A 25009-nucleotide genomic window follows, 5' to 3' on the forward strand; every position below is an offset into this window, starting at 1 on the left:
GAATCTTGGGAACAGTTCATGACTTCATAGATTTTGAAAGGGTTTTGCCAAGATATTAGAGTTGTTTTGTTTAGAAGCTGTTTTAAAGAACAAAGCCATTACACTGAAATTCTTGCCTCCAAAATAAGCATTGCATATCAACTGCATACCTCTATATGGAGAAATGTTTTTATGGCTATGATACCCAGTGCTCAGGATTATGATCAGAAATGGGAAACCCACTTTCTGATTCTGCTTAGTATTGGAGTTCATTGAGAGGCTTTGACCAAGTCCCAGTCTCTTAGCTGGGGTAGGTAGAGAAGGCTTGTGAAAATCAGTGATGCGCTTTTGAAAGGATGGTAGAAACTACTACCAAAGCCTGTTGTTGAAAAGTCAGCCTGTGTTGGTTCAGTTTTTCTGTTGGTTTTGTCTTTCAGTTTACAGAAAGGCAGTATGGATATAGTGGATATAAATTAGTGATTTTGGAGAATCCAGTTGTTTTGTAGGTGGTTGATTGGATATTTTTTTCAACTTATCTTCCTCAGGGAATAAAAAAATTAGATAATAAAGTGCTAGGAGAGCATTCCAGTGGTCCTTTGCTCATAAAATGACAACATTCTGCTGGATTCTTTGGTTTGCTTTGCTTTGGTCATCCATCCTCAGTTGCAGCAACCACCCTTGATTCCTTTGCTTGAAGAAAGACTGGGATGTTTTGTTTTCAGCTCTGGCACTATTGTCTGATGCTTAAATTATGAGCATTAGCTTGTGTTTTATATGCATCCTTTACCAGAGTAAAATCTACAAATTCCTGCCTGTGTTCAGACAAAATCATAAAAAAGTATTCTAGGGTAAGAAGGACTTAACTAGACTAAAAAAAGAAAGCTACATCACTGTTTGTGGCTTAGGATGGGATTTGACAATCTATCTTTGGCAAAGGGAATTGTCACTTTATGCACAACCTCCAGATAATGCTTATACCACCTTGTTTCTAAGTCATGGATGCCCCAGTGCTTCATGACTTATGGAGGAAAACATATAACATACAAACAAGAGCCAGTTGTGTTGAGTTCATGGCCTGTATGCCCTTTCTCTTGCTATGAGTTCATCATTCCACTAAAGATTGGAAAGGTGGTGATGGTAGGTAAGAAAAATGAACATCGATGAAATGATAATTATGGACAGATGGCCCAAAAATACTGTGCTTTATGGAGTAATTTGAGGAATATGTTTGGAAATATGTTCGTGATTATGTGGAAGTTATTTTCAGATATATCAGCCATCTTTAATTTTACTTGTTTGAAATAATTGTTGCTAGAAAACATTAGGTAAATGTAACTTTATTTTTAGCTCAAGAGCTAAGTTGATTAAGTCAGTTTATCCAGTTAGATGGGTTTTTTTTTTTTAACTTAGGGGTCAGAAATGGAGGGGGAAGAAATATACTATTTTCATGCCAGAGTGTATTCATGATCCATTTTTTTGCCAGCCTTTAGCACTGTCCTTCTGGGATTTTTTGTAGTAGACACTTTCAACACTTGGCTGAATCTTAAACTTCTTTTGTGTTCAATGGCATTTATTTATTTAGAAAGCTTCTATGCTGCCCCATTCGCCAAAGCCTCGGGGCGGCTCACAACAATAATTAAATGATAACAAAATAAAAACAATATAATTTTAGTATATGACAAGCAGGCAGTATGCAGTAAATGCTCCAATGGTATTGATTGAGTTTATTAAATTGCTACCAGACTTGCTCCGAGTTAACATGACTAAATAATGGAAAGTAGAAATTATTTAAATAACACTAAATCAACAATAGTAAATCTGTGACTGTTTAAATGTATCAGTGAGGAAATAAGGGAACTTAATCTATATTGATGAAGGAGAATACCAATTTACATAGCTTTATATCTGGATTAGTGTGTCTCTAGTTTGATGTGACCTTGTTGTCAGATTTATCACAAAGACATACTTTCAGTGGAATTTCAAGAATTTTGTATATTAAATATTCTATTATTATTATATTACATTCCTATATTCCATTCTTATAATAGAATATTATATCAATATGCCACAAAAGTATGCTCCCCACATTTCAAATAACTTTGTATCCTAGTCAGAAGTAAATCCCACTGAACTCATTGGCGCTTCCTTGCAAGCCAGTGTATAGAGGACTGAAGCTTAACGCAGTGCTGCATTCTGGTCCTTCTTGTATTGACAGGTCTGGTGGATGCCCAGTCAACCTATTCAGGTTTCTGAATGCTGCTGTTGAATGCTTGGTCAGTCCAGAATGAGACCTTCCTCATCCACAATTTAATAGTGGATGAAGCAGCAGATCTGGCATGCATCACCAAGGTCTGGGTGGGAACATGGGGAAGTATCCTTTGGGTACTCGGTTCCACATCCAAGAATACTTGAAGGCTAGTGCAGGGACATTGCCTGGTCTATAGGAACTCTTTCCCCCCACCCCTCAGTCTCACTACCAATCTAGAGTGTTTGCATCTGCTCTTGGGCCAGCAGGACAGTTTACAGGTTTTTGGTGGTGTACTTGCTGCTCAACAGACTCCCATCTGAGCTGACAGAGGTAGACTCAGTTGTGATGCTGAGGTCTCCCAGATTGTTGGTCTTGGAGCACATTCACATTCATGCTGAAGACACCTTACCTGGGGCAGCTGAGGATGCCATGGATTACATGACAACCATGGGGCGGTGTCATCAGCTCAGTACATGTAGCAGAGCACACTCTGTTTATTTTTTCATCTGGGCATGAGGATAGAGATCTGAAGGTGAGCAACTCTGAGTTGTTCTCTTTATGATGGTTAGATCACTGTCTGTTAATATTTAGACTAAGAGCAAGTCTTTTTCCCTTTGCAAGGCTAGGGGTCTATTAAAATTGTCCATCCCTGGAAGCCAGTGTATGCAGATGTTTTCCAGAGCACCTTTGGGGATTTTCCAGCTAATAAGGCTGGTGATTCTGTTGAATACCTTGCTGATTGCTAGAATACAGAGGTGACTTGGACAGCTGATACAATCATTCCTGGGTACTGACCCTGTAGGAGAGCTCATATGGCTCCATGGAATCCCTTGTAACTGAGAGCAATGAAACAATATAGGAAATGACCCGAGTTCATTTGGAGAAAAACTTCTAATAGATGCAGTCAAAATATGTCTATAGTCAGATATATTTAGGGGCAGTGAGGGTGGCAAAGAAATACATCTCACAGTTCTAGGATAAACTTTTGTTGGACTTGGGTTTAGGCTCCAATTTTGCAAGAGTAAAATCTGATGAAATTATCAGAACACAACCTGGTCCAGTTTTTTGGAAGAGTTTAAATCAGTACAACTTGAGGATGTTGACAACGTGCTTGGCCAAGCTCCTGCAGCAAAATCTGTGCTGATTCCTTGTTCCTCGTGACTTATAAAAACAAGCAGGGACGGAACAGCAGGCATTGCTGCCTGTTTATGAGAGGGAGTGGTCCTGTGCAACCTGAAATAAGAGATTGAAGTCACTCCTTCAGAAATCCTTTCTGGATCCAGATGTCCCAAACAATGTTAGGCTGGTGGTGAATGTTTCCTTCCTGGGCAAGTTCTTTAAATAGGTTGTGGCCAACCAGTTGCAGGCACTCTTGGATGAAACTGATTATGTAAATTCATTTCAGTCAAGGTTCAAGCCAGGTTTTTGTACAGAAATAGCTCTGGTCCCCCTGTATGGTGACCTGTGTCAGGAAAGAGAAAAAGGAGTGAGACCTTATTGATTATCTTGAATCTCTAAGCGGCAGTAAATACCGTTGGCCGTGGTATGCTTCTGGGGCAGCTGCCTGAGTTGGAAGCAGTGCTGTATTGCAGTGATTTCCAGGAGGGTTGGCTCCAGAATATAGTTATGTGGAATATTGCTCAGCCCTGTAGAGTTTTCAGTGTGGAGTTCCTCATGTTCTTGCCTTCCATGCCATTCAGTATCTACAAAAACTGCTGATTGAGGCCATCTGGAATTTTGGAGTGCATTGTTATCTGTATGGATGGCATGCAGCTTTATATCTCCTTTTCATCTTCACCAGGTGAGGCTGTGGATGTGCTGAACCAGTACCTGGCTGAGATGATGGGCTGGATGAAGGCTAACAAACTGAAGCTCAGTCCTGGCAAGACTGAGCAGCTGATGGTGGCTGGTTCCTCCGACTGGATGGCGGGTGCTCAGCCTGTTCCAGATAGGTTGCACCTCTGTTGAAGGAACAGGTTCATAGCTTGAGGATATTCTTTGATCCATCTATGGCACTTGAAGTGAAAGTGGCCTCAATAACATAGAGTGCCTTCTTTGAGTTCTGGCTGGTGGCCCAGCTATGCCTCTATATGGACAGGAATGCATGGCTTCAGTAATCTGTATTCTTGCAATTTCTAAACTAAATTCCTGTGATGTGCTGTAAAGGGGGCTGCCCTTGGAAACAGTTCAGAAGCTGCAGCTTGTGCAAAAAGTGCTGGCTGGATTATTAAGCAGAACCAGGTGCCCAAAGCATATGCTACCAGTTTCAGTCCTCTTGCATTAGCCACCTATATGCTTCCAAGCAAAAATTAAGGGTGCTGACTTTAACTTATGCAAAGCTCTATACATCCTGGGACCACAATTCTGAATGGAACAGCTCTGCCAACTGCATGTATATGGACACTGTCCTTATTGTCCTTGTTCTGAATGCCACCTCTAAGAGATGTTCAGCTGGTGGCAACAAGGAGGAAGGCTTTCTTTGTGGTAGCCCCCAAATGATCTCCCCATCAGGACTTGTTTTGTATTAACTTTGCTATCTTTTCAGTGTCAGGTTAAGCCCACATTCCTTGCCAAGGATTTACCAACTCCATGTAGCACATAAGGTGGGGGATATTGCCAGTTGTTTTTTTAGCAAGCCTGGCAATATAGACTGGTTGTCACTTTTTAGTATAATTTTATGATTTAAAATTTTATTTGTGTTTATATTGTATTTTATTGTATTTATTAACTGTTGTATACTGCCTAGAAAGCTACAGACATTTGGCAGCATATAAATCAACTAAATGAATGAATATTATTTTAAAATTTGTCATTCATAGAAGTGTCAATTTTATCAAATTACTATTCTTGTAGCATCTTGGGTGCTTCTGTATATGGTGACTGCATTTCGGTTTCATTTGCTTCCCACATATAACTAGTTCTGTACTGGATGTTATCAAGAAGGTTACTCCATTCCTATTTTCATTCAAGTCTTTTCCTAGATCATTTGAAATGGTACTAATTTTTTGGGTAGTTCTATAAGCAGATATTGAAAAATTGTTTTCCATCCTAAAGACCCACCGCATAGATTCTGTGTTTCTCTGTCTGCCCTACTCTCCGTTCCTGTCTTCCAATGCACATCCTATTTCCACACTATTCCATCTCTTCCACTGAGGGACATTTCCTTACCATTAATGTCTTCCAGTGCCTCTAATCTGTTATGTACTTTAGATACTGTGTGTGTGTGGGGGGGATATCATAGGTCATTATTTGCATAATTTGCAAACCCTCGTCTCATACATCTTTTGCTAAATACATAGAATGTTATTTTAGTCCTAATCTACAGATGTCCCATGTGCTGTGGAAGACTTGCCTCTCACATTGAGAAACTCCACTGTACTGTCATTTGAAGGACACCAAATCATACTACTGAGCACAGTAACTGAAGACAGTAACAAAAAATCCCATGCGTTCTCAGATTCCCAGATGTTTTAGATTACAACAGAAGTCTATGCTAGACTCATCATATGGTCTTCCATTTTTAGTGCTCAGTTGGAAGCTTCACTTTATTTCAGTTTTTTGTTTTTTTCTAGTCATAAATCCAGTTCATTCCAAACTTTGAGGGTTTCTTCTAAAAGCTAATATTTAATGCGTTTCTTGTAGTACATGCATTTTGTGTACAATTTTGCCTAAAATACACATTTTGTGGAATGTAGTTTCCTAAAAATAATATATTCTTATCTTATTTTCATTATGATATACATGCTTGTGTGCACTTTCCATTGCAAAATTTGGACAAGTCCGAGTTTCAAAAGGCAATAGAATTTTTGGTTTGTGCATATGTTCAAAAGATTGAAATTAGGGAAGTCACTGTTACATAAATGAAATTAATTTCTCCGCTGTCCCCAGTTGGAAGTATTCAGAACATCCTCCCCCTGCATTTATATATACATGTTTTTGTATATATCCATAGTAATGAAAATATAGACAATGCATATATAATGAAAATACAACTATGCATGAGGTATTCAGGAGTTAAGTTTGAAGAAGCAACATTTTTCTTAATATTTCATGTTAAAACATAGAAGAATTCAACCTAAAGCATTGTTATAGCAATGAAAATTAATTTCATTTCATATTCAAGGTGGTTAACAGTGGAAGGAAAAGGGAAGAATGGCTACACAAATTTTCATAAAATAAGTTTTTGTTCTGTTTTGCTTAATTTTCGTGGAGTGTTTTTAATGAGCTTTTTGTAGTACCATTCCATGTAATATACTTGCAGATACTGTGGCCTTGGTTCATAATCCCATTGTCACTTCCCCCACCCCATATTTAGAACACTTTCTCTCCTTTGAAATGCACTTTCCCTTCTCCGAAGGGCCATAAATCCAGACACTCTGCTTCCTGTCTGCTGCCTGATCGATGAGACAAGATTAACTAATTTTGTCTCAGAATTTTAATGTCACTGTGGGTTTAGCTTATCCAGGTCTTTTAAATTGGATCCATCTCCACTTAGCTGTGTGATTGAGAGAGACAAGCCTCACAGAGCTTTGTTTTTCTTTTTATAAAGGATGCATTCAATCTTTGTGTACTCAAAAGCACCACATTTACATTGAGGCATAAGGTTGGGTTGCCAGGGGAGCTATCACACCAACAGCTTGAGGAGCAATTGATGGCAGTGAGGGCAGGCCAGAGGAGTAGGAAATTGGGACAGTGGTCCAGAGGCTCGGTAATCAGTTCCTCTAGCTATTGACAGTCGTAGAATCATCGAATAGTAGCGTTGGAAGGGGCCATGAAGGCCATCGACTCCAACCCCCTGCTGTTGCAGGACTCCACGTTACACCATTCCACTCAGATGGCTGTCCAGTTTATTTTTGAACTGGGAAATATTGGGAAATGGTTTGTGGGATAGTGTTAGGGCATACCAGGTTCTCTTTTCCAGCACTTTCTTCAGGTAAAACTGCCATTAGAGGACAGAGAATGACTACCCATGGGAACAGACCTGGAAGAAGTCTGGTATAGTTCTTTCCATGGCAAATACAGTTTAAAATGGGTAAGCACCTGTGAGACCTGCAGGTAATATGTTGCATTTCACTTGAGTTTTGTTGGCTTGTTTGTTTCAGTTTTGTGGACAGCCTGAATTATATCATGCTTGGCTTTCAAAACTCAACTATTGAAAGACTACTGCATGAGGTTGATTTGTAAGAGGGTTACTGCAACCAGTTAAAAGTCAGGATTATGACCTAGTGTAAGAAACAGTCTATTCCAAGGGTCCTAAAACTTTTCTACCAGGGGGTCAGTTGAAAACTGCCAGTGCTGGGCGCGGGCCGGAAAGGTGGTGCCGGTGGTGCGCGTAAGCCGGCATGAGGGAGGGGGTGGCATGCGCATGCACGCGCACTGAGATGGGGCAGGGCGCGCAGCGAGGGGAGGTGAGGTGAGGCGTGGGCAGGGGTGGGCACGCACTGCGAGGTGGGTTCAAGAGGCAGCGGCTTGCTCACTTGCTGATCATTTTCTCTGAGCAAGCAAACCACTGCCTCCCCAAGTGTGCAGTGGGTCCAAATGGGCATGGTGGGCCAGATAAATGGGCAAGGCAGGCCAAATCTGGCCCCCAGGCCATAGTTTGAGGACCCATGGTCTATTCCATTGCCATTATGATAAAAGGTTCCTCATACAGATCTTGGCCTTGCTTTTCAGAGCAAGCATTTGAAAAAGCTGGGTTTTATAGTTCATTTTGCTGAAAACAAACACACATGACCACTGTGGAATGAAAACTTATGGAACCATGTTGTGTAGACCTGTGTTATGTGAAATGGTACATTTTAGAACCCAGCTCTTCTATGCTGATTTCTGTAGAACAGTGCATTGGTGGTACCTTCCAGCTTTCAACTGATATGATGGCTTTGCTTAGAATAGCTCCCCAGGAAAGGTTCTAGCACTTGGTGGCTGTATAACCAAGCAAGACTTTTTCAGGAGAAAATGTTGATATTTGAAGGTTGAGCATACTGCAGCGCTTCTTTTCTTCATCTGCCTGTACTGCCTCAGTGTGAGTATATCTTGAAATGAGGATAGGTGTATTTTTATAGAAAGGATATAACCTTAAACCCTGTTTAGACCTTAGAAGCCATCATAAGATTATGGCTGGTAAAGGAAGATCAGGAATATGCTCTTTGGCCATTTCTCTCCTGCTTCCTTCCATGTACTGAAAGGCAATCTTTTGCAGCAAGAAAGGCTGCTGTACTTGTGTGGGCTCCCCAGACACATTGAAGAAATCAGGATCCTGAATCATATTAATCCAGGGATTGAATAGTGTGTGAACAAAAGGTTGAAGTGGCTCCTTCAAATTGAATATATGGCTAATTTGATCTGAAATGGTTGAATGGTCTGAGCTTTTGAGGAACACCCAAAAGAAGCAGGAGTAAAAGCCCTAAAAGACATAGATTCAAGGAGACTTCATTGTTATAGTTTAGGTCAATGATTAGGATATAAAAAGATCCTTTTATACCATGTCTAAAGACATACTGCCTCTAACTGATGAGTAGATAGTCTAACCAGCCACCCAACCTGTTTTTATTGGAAAATGGACAGCTCATCACTCATCTTCCCTCCACTCTGTCTAGTGTTAGTGTATAATGCAGAGGTAGCAAGAGCTCTTCTCCGTTACTTCTGCTTCTCTTCACTCTCTTTCTGCTTTACCTGTATTCTCTGAGCCAACTATGGGCCCTTTAAGAATCCATCACTTTAGAACTGCAACTCCTTTCTTGCATATGACTAGAATAGGTTAGCTTTTCATATTTAAAGAAAATGCAAGAAGTTTTACAAAAGAGCTACTGCTTTACAAAAGAGCTACCTGTAGTTTAGTATAAACTACAGGTAGAATGCTGGATGGTGTGGAGGAGTAGTCACACCAATAATGTTAGAAGCTTAATTTGTTATCTTTCTCAAGACATAAGTAGTATCAGTGAATGAGATTATATATCTTTCACTGCTGATAAAATAATAACAGAAAAAGCTTCCAACATAGAATCGCCATGCTATCTTTTCTTAGTTTTTGTAATTTTCTTTAACAAAGCACTGAGTAGATTTTCATTTTTATCTTGTTCTACAGACTGATCAGACAAATATCACTATAGACTAATATCTCCAATCTGAAAGTCCAATTTAGTAGGTTCTGAAGTTAAAGAGGGGCAAATGAAATAAATAAAATATAAAATACAGTGTATGTGTGTGTGTGTGAGAGAGTGAAGCAGGCTTCCTGCAACAGAAGGTTTTCTGTTTGTTTCAACCTGTGGCAGGTATCAGGGCAGAATGATAAGGACTTATTATATAAGGGCCTTAATTCATGAGTGGGGTTTATGGGTCTAATTGGTCATCTCTGGATTATAGGGGAAGTTAGGAATCTGAAAGTTTAGCAGGATACAGAGCTGGAATGGATAATGCACAAGATTACCTGGTATGGTGCCCCTGTATCACCCCACTGCCCTGTCCTAGTGGTGATGAAGACATTGCCAGTTTGCCACAAGATTTGATTGTTGCAAGTTCCTCCCCCCCCCCCCCCCACCAGCAGAGACAATGTGAAGGATGATACGAGTTGAAGTTCAAAACTTCTAAAGAGTCACAAACTGTCTTTCTCTGGTTTAACAGAGAAGACAGAAGTGAGAAAGGATTAACTGATAAAAGGGGGGGAAAGGGGGGCTATGCCGCATGGAGATAAAGGGTTTAACAGTAGAGGGGAAGGAGATAACAGGACATCACATTAGGGAAGTGGTTGTTAAATTTTCAGGCCTGCTTGAATGCAAGTAAATGGGTACAGCTCAAAGAAGAAAAGAGGGGAAAATGACTTCTTTCAAAGTAGCATTTAATCAGTTATTCATGTAACTTTTGGTTATATTTCATAGCAAAATTGCAAAAATACCCAGATTCAACCTTATTTCCAAGAGTTGTGTACAGTCGGTGGAAGTTCTAGTAAAGCACATGGCAAGGAAATGCCTGAATGTGTCCACAAAGTCAGTTTGTAATGAGGCGGAAGTATGGAACACCCAGCAGAGGGTGAAGGAATGTCTAAGTGCTCCAAAGAATGTTAAATATGAATTTGTTCCTAGTGCCCTCCTGACCTTTTGGTCAAGCTGAGGATGTTTCTTTGGCTCAGTGTGAATGCTGTTTCCACTTGCCCTCCCTTCTGGAATCTGGCATAGAGTGTTCAGTTCTGCAGCAGCTGCTGAATTTCTACGGGTGACTGCCCTGTTGATACCTATGTGTGATTAGTGACATGGACTGAATACTTAGTACAATGACGTTTCCCATCAACTGTAACTGAATTGTTTGGCATTATTTTTTTCTTACAAGAGATTTTTATTGAGAAAAGAATCCTGAAGAACAATATCGTGTGACAGGAGCTTCCTGGAAAACACTTAATTAAAGAAATCTGATGTCCAGCTCCTCCTTCTGAGTTCAGAACACTGTTTCTGACCTTGGAAGGATGTCATAAGCTGTTCTTCCAACTATAGGATTGCTTTTTCCTGGAAGAAGAACATAGGACAACCAAGGTTGTTCATTGTATATAGCTCACTGACTTCCTTTTTAAAATAGTATCTGTGGGGAGTACTAAAGGACAAGATGCTCTAAAACACCTCTGTTTGTTTATGAGGCTAATTCAATTTGGACAAAGCAAATGCTTAGTTGAATTAACATGAGTAAAAGCAGCTTCCAAGCATTGCTGAATATTGTAATCCATCTGGGATTATGGTTATGCAGAAGCATCCTCTTCAGGCCAGATGTTGTATGTGCTGTTGTCCTGAGCACCCACTTGGAACAAAAATTCTTAGTGAGAGCTGCAGCAAATGTTTAGATGAGGCCTGAATGTTTATGTAATCATTGTCCCTGATGTACCAACTCGGCCTACTTCTGCAGGTTGCAGTTGGGTGTTTTTCCTCATGAATGGAAACTTCTTCTTGGATAAGTTCTATTGAAAGTATCTTCAACAGAGGTGCTCCAACAGGTGCTCCGACTTTGAGCATTCCACCTGATTCATTACCACTGATGCTCTGGAAACCATGGGACAGAGGAAGATGATCAGGAATTCTAGTGGAGCTCAGGATAGGATTGAAAGAGTTCTTTGGGGGCTCAGATGTGGCATTCCTGCAGCAGGACTCCAGGTTGTTCCATGACTTCTGTAGAACTGACATTTGCTGAGAAGTCCAATTATTCTTCTAAAGAGATGTCCATTGAGCTTGGGTATACTGGGGGACTGACAGGTGCTTTGTGTTCTTTTATAAGCCACATATTTTGTTATTTACTTGACGTGCCTGCCACACCCCTAAGCCATGAGGCTCTCTGGTTGGCTCACAAGAGTAGTTAAACTAATACAGTTAAATGTCAACATACTTGACTCACTGCAAGAGGCAATACCTTCCTGGCTGGTTACAGTATAGATAGTGCAATTGTGACTGCATAAGCATTTTGCTACGTGGCAAACTGAGTCTACTATAAGATGTATTTGCAATATGACATGACACAGAAAGAAAGAAGTCATGTCATTGATAGAAAGCCTTGTTGCAAAAAATACCCAGTATGTCTTATGGCATTTGTGTAGCCACATCACAGTCTCAGTAGCAATGAATGGACTATTTGAAGGAAGTATCACAGTGTCCCAGGAGCAGAAGATTCCCTCTGAGTGGTCAGAAAATGCAACAAAAGTCCTGAAGTTATTTTAGTTCACTTGAAATATTATATATTTGCTTTTAAGATATTTCTATCTACTAGCAGCACATCTTGTAAAACATATTATTGCCAGCACATATCCACCAAAAATGACTGTCACTTCTGTAGCTTATATTGTTAGTCCTAAAAATGCATCATATGCCACTGGCTTTGTAGAAAAAAAATCAGTTCATGGTATTTTGGGGGATTTTCTTGGTAGACTTTTTAAAATCTGTGATTTACTTTGATTCCCAATACTGATGGCATTCAAATGTAACATATAATTTTAAAAAATCAGAACAAGCGTAGTCTTTTTTCCTACCACCTTTATGTGCTTTTTCTTCCTTCTATTTTCCAGTATGTGCATGAATAGGAATTTGTTGCTGCCCTCTTTGAAATTAACCACAACTTGTTGTGTCATCTAAAACAAGACAAACTGTAGTCTAATCAAAGCTATTAATGATAGCTAAGATTAGATGAAACATTGCAGCTTCATAAAGTATAGCTTGAAGTTGACTTTTTCCATGGATTCCATGAAGTTGACTTTTTCTTCATCTTGATTCTTACAGCATTGCAAGCTGTGGTTAAAAACTAAAGCGAAACTTCCAAACTTCTGCCTTGTGGCTGTGACAGAGGAGGAAAAGACAGCACTTCAGCCAATTTTTCTCATGATGCTAAAATATGGTTACCTTTATGTCTGAAGCAGGTCACCAGATTAGATCAGAAGTGATCATAACTCAAAATTTAGCCTTGTGTAAATAAGCTTTATTGAATCTTGGGCTCAGGTACTGCCCTTCTCCTTTTCCTCTGGTACATGCCAGGGATGTCAAACATTTACTTCTTTGTTTGACTGCACCTTTTTGTTCTGTAATTTGTGTTCAGAAACCACAGACTGATCTGACTTGATTCAATAAGTCATGGTCTGATTAACCACAGTTGGGCCAGTTTGGACATAACAGTATATTTTTGTTAGTTTAAACAAGATGTGGCTGCTTGCAAAACCGAGGTGTGAGGGGAAGTACTCGTCAGAAACTCATACAGGCTCAGACACAAAAAAGAAGAAAAAAGCTGATTCCCCACCCCAAGCCATCACCATATCAGACTTCTCAGGTTTGACCGTTTTTACTGAAATGCTTCATATAAGCAGTTGTGCTTATCTGTTCTGTGATTAGAAGTCTGAGTTTCAATGTAGTGGTTTGGACTGGACTTTTATTTTCTTGGTCCTAATTGTAGCTGCTGGAGTATCGGTACTGTGACTGAGCTCTGTTTAAATTGGTCTGGTGTAAAGATCTTCTTAAGCTATAGAAAGTTAGTACCTGACTTTGCTGGCACCTGGTTTGTAATGTATGTGTAGACTGAGCCCCATGGATGGCACCTAAAGATTGCCATTTTCATTTTATCTACCCCTGCCTTATGCACATTTTATGTGTCTTTCTGTTCTGTATGAGTAAAAGCTGTGTTTAACCCCAAATATTTGTACCTTTCTAGCATCACCTGATCATCTATGGTGTCTTGGTTATTTGATGGTTGCCCATAGGCTTCTATTATTGTAGGATGCATTTGGCTTTGAAGCCTGGTTGCCATCAGCTGTATGATATCAAGTTGCATTTGTTTTAATGCATTGATCTCAAGTTGCATTTGTTTTAATGCTGTATGATCTCAAGTTGCATTTGTTTTAATACATTGATAGAAAGAACTTGGGAATTTGGCTATAAGATACTCTTTGGATATAAGATACCAAAGCATTCATAAACAAAGTATGCCATGATAAAAGACACCCATGCTGTAGGGTAATAATTCATCATGGGTAGGAGAGAGAAGGGATTGATTCCCTTTATGACAGTTGACAACCCTTGATTTGGTCAACCAACATTTGCCATCAGAGGCTTGGTATGGATGTCATAATAAACTATGACTTTGGACTCATGCAGTTTGGCTCCCTTCTTTACTGACACAGCTACAACAAAAAGATCAAACGTTTTGCCCTTTGGTTAACCACAGCTTAGTAATATGCCTGATAGCTGAGGTTGTTACAGCTAACCATGATTTATTGAAACAAGCAGATTTTATAAAGCACAATTTGAAATTCACTTGTTTCAATAAGAAACCATAGTTAAGGCTGGCCACAGCTTGACTGCACTTGGATATAACACTAAATTGTGATTAACAGGATACAACGCTAAAAACAGAGCTGGACACTTCCAGTCTTGCAGCTACATGAGTAGGGGAGGGGAGGGGAGGGGAGGGGAGGGGAAGAAAGCTGCAGCAAGCCTGTGGCTTGTTCGTATAACACCAAGTCTTCGTTTAACATTAAGTAAGTCTGAGCAAGGCCAGTATGAGTAGGTGGAAGAGAATATAGTTGAAATGAAAAGAAAACTACTCCCTGTGCTATCGTCCTTCACTCTGAACAACTGTTTTATGAACAGCTCTAGGAAGTATGAATTGCAGTTACATCATGTTCTTGCTGCCTGGCTGCAAACACCCACATAGATAGTTTTTTTCATATTCTTCACATAACTTTCTAAAAGCCTGTTTCTTCACTATTCATCACTTCTGTGATTAAGATGGATCTTGAATGCCAAACTTGCCATAGAATGACAACATCTGCAAGGTAATAAATCATACTGCTTATCAGTGAATAATCTCTGCAACCACAAACAGGGCAAACATTTATTCCCAGGTGATACATCACCACTCTGTTTTCATCCAGTATGCAGACCTCATTTGGACGTTTACAACTGCAATATTCCAAAGGGAGGTAGTATTCTTATAACAATGCAGTGCTGAGGGCCTTTTGCTTTGGAGAAGTGGCTTATGTTATTCAGTTTCCTGTTTGATCCTATATTCCAGTGCTAGTTTCTATTGATGATAGGAGAGCTCTGTTCATAAAAGGACCTATTTCTTGAAGAGCTCCCTCTTTCCCTGATAGGAAGCATCCTCCAAGTTTACATCTAAATGAATATTTGTTTGTGAAAGTGCTCCCAGAAGTCCCTGGTTACAACAAGAATAATACCCGATGTTTATTTTAATTGACTGTTTAGGTATAAAACAGTTTATAAACAATACCATATCTCATTTGTAAGTAGCCACTATTAAATTACTCATTGCTTTGGCTCCTCTGTATGTTATATTTGATATATTCAACAGTTTTAACATGGAATAAAAGAAATCTTTATGTAGGGCTCATCTTTACATAGTATTCCATTATGATTTCTCCACATAAGTGCAAATGAACAAACTTTGATACCTTAAATCCATTTATTTACTTATTTATTTATTTCATTTTTATGCCACCCAATAGCAAAAGTTCTCTGAGCAGTTCACAACAATGTAAAACATTTTAGAACATAAAATGCAGTATAAATTGATTTTAAAAGCCGTACCAGTTTTCATTGTAAAATACCTTTCTGGGCCTTTGAGTTGCCAAGATAGGTTTGTAACAAAATAAGTAAAGCCTTGCGGTATTTCAGAAGAAAGAGTTAATTTGCCATTACATTTTTTGCTTCCAAATCAAAGACTATGTGACCATATCATAAATGTGAAGTAGCTACTTAATTCATTGAGGAACATATTAAAAATTTTTACTATTAATCTTGGCATGACTTGCTCCACAGGGAACCTTTTATTCCTGATAACAGTTAGTATGAAGTTTGCATATAAGCTACTGCACTGAAAAACATCCCTTCAAAATTAGAATAAAATTAAGATGTTCCATTTTTTTTTCTTTCAGTTGGAGAATTTGTGAGTGATGCTCTTCTGGTGCCAGATAAGTGCAAGTTTCTTCACCAAGAAAGGATGGATATATGTGAAACCCACCTGCATTGGCACACAGTTGCTAAAGAGGTATGTCAGGTTTCTCATCAGTCTTCTTTCAAATGGCATTGTTTTCCTTATGATTGAAAAGAAGTGAACCAGTGCATCTTGGAAGAAATGGGGAATATGTAGTTACAGTTATGACTGTAGTTTTGTATATTCACATGTCCAGTTGAATTTTTTTGTCAAGTACCCTAATTTGGCCTTTAATAAGTTGTTCTTGTTGCTACTTATTGTTTATTAGCAGGCAAATTTCCACGATGGTGTAACAAGTAAAATTTAGCAAATGGAAACCTGTTAAATGATGGGTAAAGACTTGGAATTAAATCTACAGACTTTCAGTTAAATTTTACACAGGACTTCATTAGAAGATCTTAGACAGATATTGGTGATTGAGAACAGTTGCCAAACAAATGGCAAGAGCCAGAATCATACCTTGGGACTGAACTCTATGTCCACGTTAAACGTGCTTCAGTAAATATTAAACTATAACCTACAGTCCATCCTTGAGTGATGACACCCTGAATGAAATAGTATATGGAGGACTCATGAGAAGACCACCCAGCCTAAAACCACCACTTATGGCAAACAAATTATTGCAGATTGCAAAATGCTGCAATGAAAACCCAAGTAAGGGATAACTTAAACCATCTAGTTCACCGTTCCTACTGTTTTTAATTCCTTTAATGGATATTCATTTTCTTTTACTGTGGATATCTAAAGGCACATTTGTATACATTAGAGAAATCTTTCAAGTTGACTTTCAAATGGTCTTGAATTAGGGCAAGATAATATTTCTGCTTCTATATGTTCTGATTATCTTTTTGTACAGAATACCCAAATGCAAAGTATAGTATATCCTGAGCAGTTAATATGCAATTCTTTTAAGCTGGATTGTCCTTCTGATGTGCATTCATGTTTAGGCTATGTGATTTACACAGACCTTGTTCAAAGATTCTGTAACAGTGTTTCAAAACACTGAACTAATAAAAGATCCATATTGCTGAGTTAGAATGATGGCCCGTAAGACTGAGCATTTTCTTTTCAGCAGCTGCTGGCTCAGTGCCCCCGAGAGTCTTACAAGGCAAGCCTGGCAGAGATGTTGTGCAGTGGTATGCAATGCTACCACTGTGCTAGCACAAGCAAGCTCTAGCCAACTGTGTTTGGCGGCATGACATGTTCCCCCAGTGGTGCCTCAATGGATGCTGGCCATGCTCTCCCTCTTCTTGTACTCTGTCACCTGTCAATCTGAAAGATACTGTTGGTAAAAAGAGGCTGCCTTTCTGGCTATCAGCTGTGGCTTCCATGACTTTACCCATCCTTTGAAAGAAAACCCATACAAGCTGCTATAATAATGCATAGACTCAAAAAGTTCTAAACCTTCCTTTTGCTTGTTGCTTTGCACAGCTATTCTATTCTATTCTATTCTATTCTATTCTATTCTATTCTATTCTATTCTATTCTGAGAAAGGTTCAGTTACTTGCTGCAGAAGATCTTTCCACACCATTTGTGATGTGGCTTATATGCATCATGACCTACTGTAACTTTTTTTTCAGTTTCTTCTCTAATATGGCATTTGTTGTTGTTCATCGCCCAGCTATATTGATCATATGTTTCAGAGAGCTTTCCATTGTGACCTTCTCTGAAGTTGTTTCTGAGTTTCAATAAATTTAAAATGTATCACAATATGTGTAAGGATAATATTATTATTTTTCACAACATGACTTGCTTTTCATGATTAACATCAATTTCCTGTGACGTTTTTCTTGTGTAATCATCCAGTTAGGAGATAATCTTTTGGTACTAGCTTTTTGTCTGTCAGCGGTGGCTATTACAACTGTATCATGGATATTTTAGTGTCCTTGACAAACATAGACAAGTTGTGGTAGCCCTGTCTCCAGTTTAGCTTTAATAAATATTTTTTTAAAGATTCTGAGGCAGAGACCTGTGGGAATGGTTTATGGTATCTTTACTTTCAAAATAGAATAAAGTAGAACCTTTAAATGCAATGCAAGTTATGCTCCATGCGGAGAATGGAGGGAAAATATTTAAGCTGCTGTAGGCAAGTGGTCATACTAGATACTAGAGGTTAATGTGTGACTGAATTTCCATACTGTTCCATTTGTTTAAACTGCTGTAAACCGGGGCAGGCAGGCATTCTGGTATGGCCCTTAACCTTGTGCCATTTTCAGTATAAAAAATCCTCTTTCCCCTTCAGGCTGCTTATTTCCCCATGTAGGAGGGAGAATTTTCATTGCAGAAAATGCCACAAAGGGGAAAAGAGGAGACAAGGCAGCCTAGAGGCAGGGAAGGTTCATGCTTGGGATTGCTAAACCATGGCTTAGTCTTATGTCTGAACACAGTGCATGGATAGTGCTGCGGATACTACCCATCTGACAGAAGCCATGTGGGTAATCTCTGTATTAAGTTTCTCTCATGTTGGGGCCACCACTGCAATGTGGAAACATTTCCAGGCCCTTTATATGGCTGCTCTATGATTTGAACCCGGTGCTAGCTTGATGTGCTAAATCTGCCAGCCAATCTGCAGAAAATCTTTTTAGACAGTTTTATTGTTGTGTAACACCCCCCTCTCTCTTTTTCTCTTTTATTTAGTCCTGCAGTGAAAAGGGCATGAATCTGTATGACTACGGCATGCTGCTGCCTTGTGGAATTGACAAGTTCCGTGGTGTGGAATTTGTTTGTTGTCCAGTAGCAGATGAGAGTGACAATACTGATTCAGCTGAGGCTGAAGAAGATGACTCCGATGTTTGGTGGGGCGGGGCAGATGCAGACTATGCAGATGGCAGGTAAGAAGGTAGCGGGAGGGAAGTACAGGTATATTTTAGTAAAAGCAAGTTTCAGTCTTTAAAGGACCTGGAACTGCAGAGGTCTACCTTCTAACCGGACAATGATATGTAAACATACAGCCCGTGTGAAGGTTTAACAAGAAGAACCTAAGTGTCGTAGAATGACCAAGTCAAAACCCAAGCCTCTATCTCATGGGTCCTCAAACTACGGCCCAGGGGCTGGATCCAGCCTGCCATACCCATTTGGACCCACCACGCACGCACCCACGTGCGTGCCCACCGTTGTCCACCTCACCCCGCACGTGGGGAGGCAGCGGTTTGCTCATGCCAAGCAAGCAAGCCCCTGCCTCGTGCGCCTGCCTCACGGTGTGTTCCCACCCCCACCCACTCCTCACCTCGTCTCACCACATGCCCCGACCCCACCTCAGCATGAGCTCCCGCATGCGCTGCCCCCACCCTCGCACTGGCCCATGCGCACTGCTGGCACCACCTTTCCGGCCCACGCCCAGCACCGGCAGCTTTCAATTGGCCCCTGGCTGGAAAGTTTGAGGACCCCTGCTTTTCCCCAGTGGTGGAGAATTTATGGCAAGATTGATGGTTGCTCTCCCCCAGTGGTGCTCATCCAACTGATAGAGATGCAGTACTTTTGCCCAGAAGAATGGATAAATATTGCAAGATCCAGTTGTCCAAAGCTGATAGAGACTTACCAGAGAAGACATGATTGGTATCAAAGTATTGACTCAGAGGGTGGATACTTATGCAACCAACAGGTGACAGTTTGGCTTTGTTTAATTAAGGTTTGTGCCACAATAAAGGTATTTTGCACCTTGACAGTGTTAAGTATCTTGTGAACATCAAGAGATAACAATGCCAATTAAATCCATTTTAGTGGGGTTGTTATGCAATAAAATGTGGAAAAGTTCAGGTGGGGTGCATATGCCTGTGAGCCATATGCTTTGTCTTGTTGAGATTGTAAAGGATTGAGACTTGTTGCATAATTTTATGTATCTTAAGATATTTAAAGATATTTCTCATTATTCATCTAACTGTAAAGGAACAGTATTGCTCTGTTTTATTGTTAACTTGGCAATTGACTCTAAACACAAATTCTAATCTTGTGCATGATGAAATACTAAGATGTTGTTCATTCAAAGTAGATTTTTGCTATAGTGCAGTGAAGAGGATTATCATTTGCCAGGAAAGCTATTAAATTTTAGATTAGCATTTTGTTTGGGTTTAATCCCAGGGCAGTGTGGTGTGGTGGTTAAGAGGGCAGGGCTGGGACTCAGGAGATCTAGGTTCTTGTCTGCACTTAACCATGGAACTGTGTGACTTTGGGCCAGTCACAGACTTTCAGTCCAACCTACTTCACAAGGTTTTAGTTGTGATTATAAAATTAAGAGGAGGAGATGCTTTGACTTATTTCAGGAAAAGCAATGCCTTCTTGGGGTTTAAGTTAATATTCTCCCACATGGATGCTCACCTCTATGTGATTTAAGGGCTAATAGATTTGCTTCTAATGGATTGTATCTGGTACTTTTATGCATTAGTGAAAATCTCTGATTAAGCTGCTTTTTGCAAAAGGCATGGAACGATACTAGGAGTAGTCATCTCTTATATATCTGAAAGCACAAACATTAAAACAAGCAAACAAGAAAATAAAGTAATATTTGAAATGAATGTAAGATGGCAGAGAACCTAATCACATCAGAAGAATTATGGATGCATTTAATGGATGGTATAATCTAATTATTATAAAAAACTCCTGAGAGCAATGGCATTATGACCCTTTTAGATTGTGGTAATTTTTTTTCCCCTACGTATATGCAGAGGTCCATTTTTTCCATCCTACTGCCAGAAGTATGCATTTTTTTAAAGAAAAGATCAGGCTGTTGAATTTGAAATGTCTTCATTTATTTCAGTATGAAATGCATTTATCCTTTAACTGAATTTTGTATATTAAAAACGTGAATTCTGAAATGCTAACTGCATAGTCAATTAGAACTATTTTGAAGGAGCAAAATGTTTCTAGCTCTAGCCAGATCTCAGGTGGAAAGTGGTGAATCAATCTTTGAAATTTAGGGAGCAACTGTGTGGTTGAGTACATGTTTTTCCTATCAGAGTTCCAGGTTTAATCCTTAATAGGGGCAGGATAGTCAGAACATTTAACACCAATTCTGCCTTGCTTGCACTGGCTGTCTCTACATTTCCAAGACATATGCAAGGTGCTGGTTTTGATCTATAAAGCAAGGCTGAGGACTGCAGGCAAGCCAGTATGGGACTGGGACTCAGATCTGGGTTCTAGTCCCCAGTCTAGTCCCCATTACAAGTTTTATAATAATTTAAATATAATAACATGCACTTTCCTTCTGTTATTTAAATTTATGAAAGCACAGGCAAAGGTATTGAAAAATGTTGACTTGCTTCTTTAGAAACCTAAATTGATGTATGTGCATATCTTGACAATTTCGCCTTTCCTTCACTGATTTCAAACTAAGGTTTCTGGAGTACTTTCAGTTTCACTGTTACCATTTATTAAATCCATTCCCCTGTGAGAAATACATGTACTTTACACACATGTATTTGCTCACGTGATTGCTATAGATGATCTCAAAAAACAATAACTCTAACTTTGAAAGTGCCATGCTTGCACAAGATTGTACTTGAAATTGGCATCCATTCATTTTTAGAAATGCAGAAAAAGCACTGTAAGGAAATATCCCACATCACTGAGAATATCCCAGATAATGCAGTCATTACAGTGCTGTGAATTAAATGGCGTGCAGCCCAATATTGCACATGTTTACTTGGTAATACATAAGACCCTAGGGAGCTGCCTAGTACCGGGTCAAACCATTAGTTCATCTAGGCTAGGTATTGTTGACACCAGCTGGCAATGACCGTTTAGGCTTCAGGCAGGGATCTTATCTCACCCTACCTGGAGTTGCCACGGATCGAACCAAGAACTTCATGCATGCAAAGCATGTGCTCTACCACTGAGCTGTGGCTCTTCCCCCCTGTGCCCAGTGGAGTGTGCTCACAGGGTTCATAATACTGACATAGGTTTCCTTTCTAGTAGTGCAATCAGTTCAGGCATAAAGATTATGTCTACCTATGAGGAACAGATCATAGCAGCTGTTTCAGTAATATAGGTCAGATACATTGTGCCTCCCCCCCACAAAAAAATCAGGTTTATATCAGCATATCTGAATTATTTTTGCTCAGCTAGAAAGGAGCACCGAATTAGAGGTGCAATCCCATGTGCTCTTGGTTGGCGGCTGTCCACCTGCAGGCAGTCATGCACTAGGAAGCAGGTGACGTTGTAGACTGTGTGGAGGTGAGGTAACTCTTGGAATGTCTAACATTCCTTCAAATACCATGTCCTGATGATATTTATTTGTTTATTTATTTATCAATGTGTATCCTGCCTTTTTCCTACAAAGGGCTCAAGGCAGCTTACATCATTCTCCTCCTCCATCTTATCCCCACACCAACAACCCAGTGAGGTAGGTTGGGCTGAGAGTCTGTGACTGGCCCAAAGTCACCCAGTTGGCTCCATGCCTGAGCAGGGACTAGAACCCAGATCCTCTGAGTCTCTTAACCACTACACCACACTGGCTCTCTGTTATGAGAAATCTCTCCCATATTCTCATATGAGAAATATGAAAAATCTCTCATATTTGATGTCCTGTATGGCCCCAGGTGTAGGCATTGTCCACAATCTCTTTCTTCTCTGAGATTTATTATTTATTTAAAGCAATATATTCTGAAATGTTGACTCCCCTGGCTATGCAGAAATAGGTGGTAGGAGACATCTGCCTCCTTCCATGCCTGCTTGTTGGTGGTGAGGCCCTGAGTCTGTTCCTGTCTAGTCCTGGGAATTCTGATATACCAGCAATTTTAAAGACCTTCACTTAATCTGCTTGATGTAAAATTACTTTTGTAACCAATGTTGTCCATAACCTTGTTGAACCTGGTTAGAAATTTACCAAATATGCAGCCTCCTGAGGCACAAAACATTGATTTTCAACCCTGTAGCAGAGGTCAGAGAGATAAGGTATAACTATTATAACTGTCACTTGTTACAAAAAATACAATTTTCTTACTACGGTCTATTTCCTTTAACTGTTTCAAAACATGCATAAGATGATCAGTTCTTCCTTAAAGAAAGGTTATGTGTGAAGCAAGTGTGATTTAATGATCATACTGAGAGAAGTGTAACAAAATCGGTTGCTATTTGCAGTTATGACAAGGTAGCAGAAGAGCAGCTCACAGAAGAGGAGGATATTGCTGATGTGGAAGATGATAATGCTGATGATGACGATGATGATGGAGATGAGGCTGAAGAAGAGACAGAAGATCAGTTTCAGGAAGCCACTGAAAGAACGACTAGTATTGCAACTACTACCACCACCACTACAGAATCTGTAGAAGAGGTTGTCCGAGGTAAGATATTTGGAGAGCATGAAATCCAAGGACCTTCTCAATGCACATTTGCCCTTTACTACTACCAATGTTACAAATATCAAAATATTCAAAGTTGCTACACCCACCCTGCTTCAGTATGATTTGGATATTTTGTACATTCCTTTCTTTTTGTGTCTCTGTAGACTCCTGGAAGCAAATATTCTGCATCTTATTTGGCAGGTTTCTCTCCCTTTGTGCACATATAAATTGTGATTTAAAATAGATGTTGACTTTTAATTTAAAATAGTATCAAGCATATGATGAACAATTTTAGTAAGGTATGAGATGGCAAAACATGCATGTCAGTAAAGAGTGTGCTTGCTAGGTCATCAGTTTAAATTGGGCATGCAAACATATGACTACAAACAAAATATGTTAATGTTATTTTCCCCCTTTTGTCATATATTATATTTATATTCTTATTCTCCATTAGTTAGAAACTTGTACAGTGTTCTCTCTCTCTCTCTCTCTCTCTCTCTCTCTCTCTCTCTCTCTCTCTCTCATAATCATGGTATTCTAAAAATCTTAGGAAGATTTATTATGACAGTGGTAAAAATGTGATATTTTCCTAATATTGTAATGAAAACTAAGCATTTATGAGATGAGCATGAATATATAGAAATAGATCTAAGCAGAAATTTCAGTCCTATTATTTGATTACCTTTATACCCCACTTTTCATTTGAGGAGGTGGAGTGGAATTAAACATTGTTGAATGCTGAACCAACACTCTTTACACTACAGTGCATTACAATGAGTCTAGGCATTACTTGCATTCTTTTTTTATACTTGTACACCTGGGTACTGGTGAAAGATAACTGCAGTTCAGTCACACCAGACATTTCAAAAGATCCACAGCAGTTCATCTGCCATTGCTAACTTCAGTATGAAAGATATGAATGACAAAAGATCCAGAATACACACCATTTTATAAGATCTGGTTGAAGTACCAGGAGGTCAAGAATGTTTCACAGTATATCCATTTGCTTTGTTTATTGCAAATATAAAAGCATATTAGTAGCTAAGAATTGTCTGCTGGTCCTTGAACACCTGTACTGTGTATCGAATAACCTACAAAGTAACTTATTTGAAGATGGGAATCTTTAATGTGAAGGCCAGCATGCTTTAAACTGTTTCACATTTACCTTGCTTGCTGTAGATGTGGCAGCTGTTGATATACCATATAGGCCTTGTTTATATATCAGTGCATGTCAAGTTTGGATAACATTTGCCTGGCCCTGTCATTGCTTTTCTGTACACAGCACTGGTGCAAGCACACACAGCTCTGATCTATGTTGAAGTTGTCCCACTGCAGATCTTACTTGGAGTATCTGCATCATATATAAAATACTTATGCAGGTCTGGAAACTCAGTGAGCACATCAGAGCTCAGAACAATTATGGTATCCTAACAGTATGAGCTCTAACAGTACATGGATATGTTCTAATAAAGGAGGTTAGGGTTTCATATCCTAAATCATACTGACCTAGTTTGTATGATCAAACAAGGCATAGTGGTCTAGTGTAAGCCATGGCTTACATAGTCCTCCCCTTCTCCATTTCATCTTCACAACAACCCTGTGAGGTAGCTTAGGCTAAGAATCACTTACTGGGCTAAATTCATCCAGAAAAAATTTATGGCCAAGTGGGGACTAGAACCTGGATCTCCCTGGTCCTGGTCCAACACTCTAACCACTATGCCATATAACAGTTCCCTAATGACATAATAGGGATGCAGGTGGCGCAGTGGTTTAAACTGCTGTGCTGCTGGGCTGGTTCGAATCTGCACAATGGGGTGAGTTCCTGTTGCTCCGTCCCAGCTCCTGCCAGCCTTGCAGTTCGAAAGCATGCAAATGCAAGTAGATAAAAAGGTACCACTTCAGTGGGCAGGTAACAGCGTTCCATGCACTTTGGTGTTTAGACATGCCGGCCACATGACCACGGAGACTGTCTGTGGACAAACGCTGGCTCCCTCGGCTAGGAAACGGAGATGAGCACCGCCCCCTAGAGTCAGGCATGAC

General features: G+C 39.7%; 1 protein-coding gene across 4 annotated transcripts in view; it reads left to right on the top strand.

Annotated features, from left to right (window-relative positions):
* LOC123029243 (amyloid beta precursor protein) overlaps positions 1 to 25009 on the top strand; it is a 145731-nt gene that overhangs the window by 65025 nt on the left and 55697 nt on the right. For all 4 annotated transcript variants that reach the window (XM_044441927.1, XM_044441929.1, XM_044441926.1 and 1 more), the window contains exons 4-6: positions 15633 to 15745; positions 18330 to 18523; positions 22767 to 22969. In XM_044441927.1, the coding sequence (XP_044297862.1) occupies positions 15633 to 15745; positions 18330 to 18523; positions 22767 to 22969 (510 nt within the window). The remainder of the gene's footprint in view (positions 1 to 15632; positions 15746 to 18329; positions 18524 to 22766; positions 22970 to 25009) is intronic.

This window comes from Varanus komodoensis, unplaced genomic scaffold (assembly GCF_004798865.1).
Source record: "Varanus komodoensis strain SLA01 unplaced genomic scaffold, ASM479886v1 scaffold4, whole genome shotgun sequence".
NCBI classification, from domain to species: Eukaryota; Metazoa; Chordata; class Lepidosauria; order Squamata; family Varanidae; genus Varanus; species Varanus komodoensis.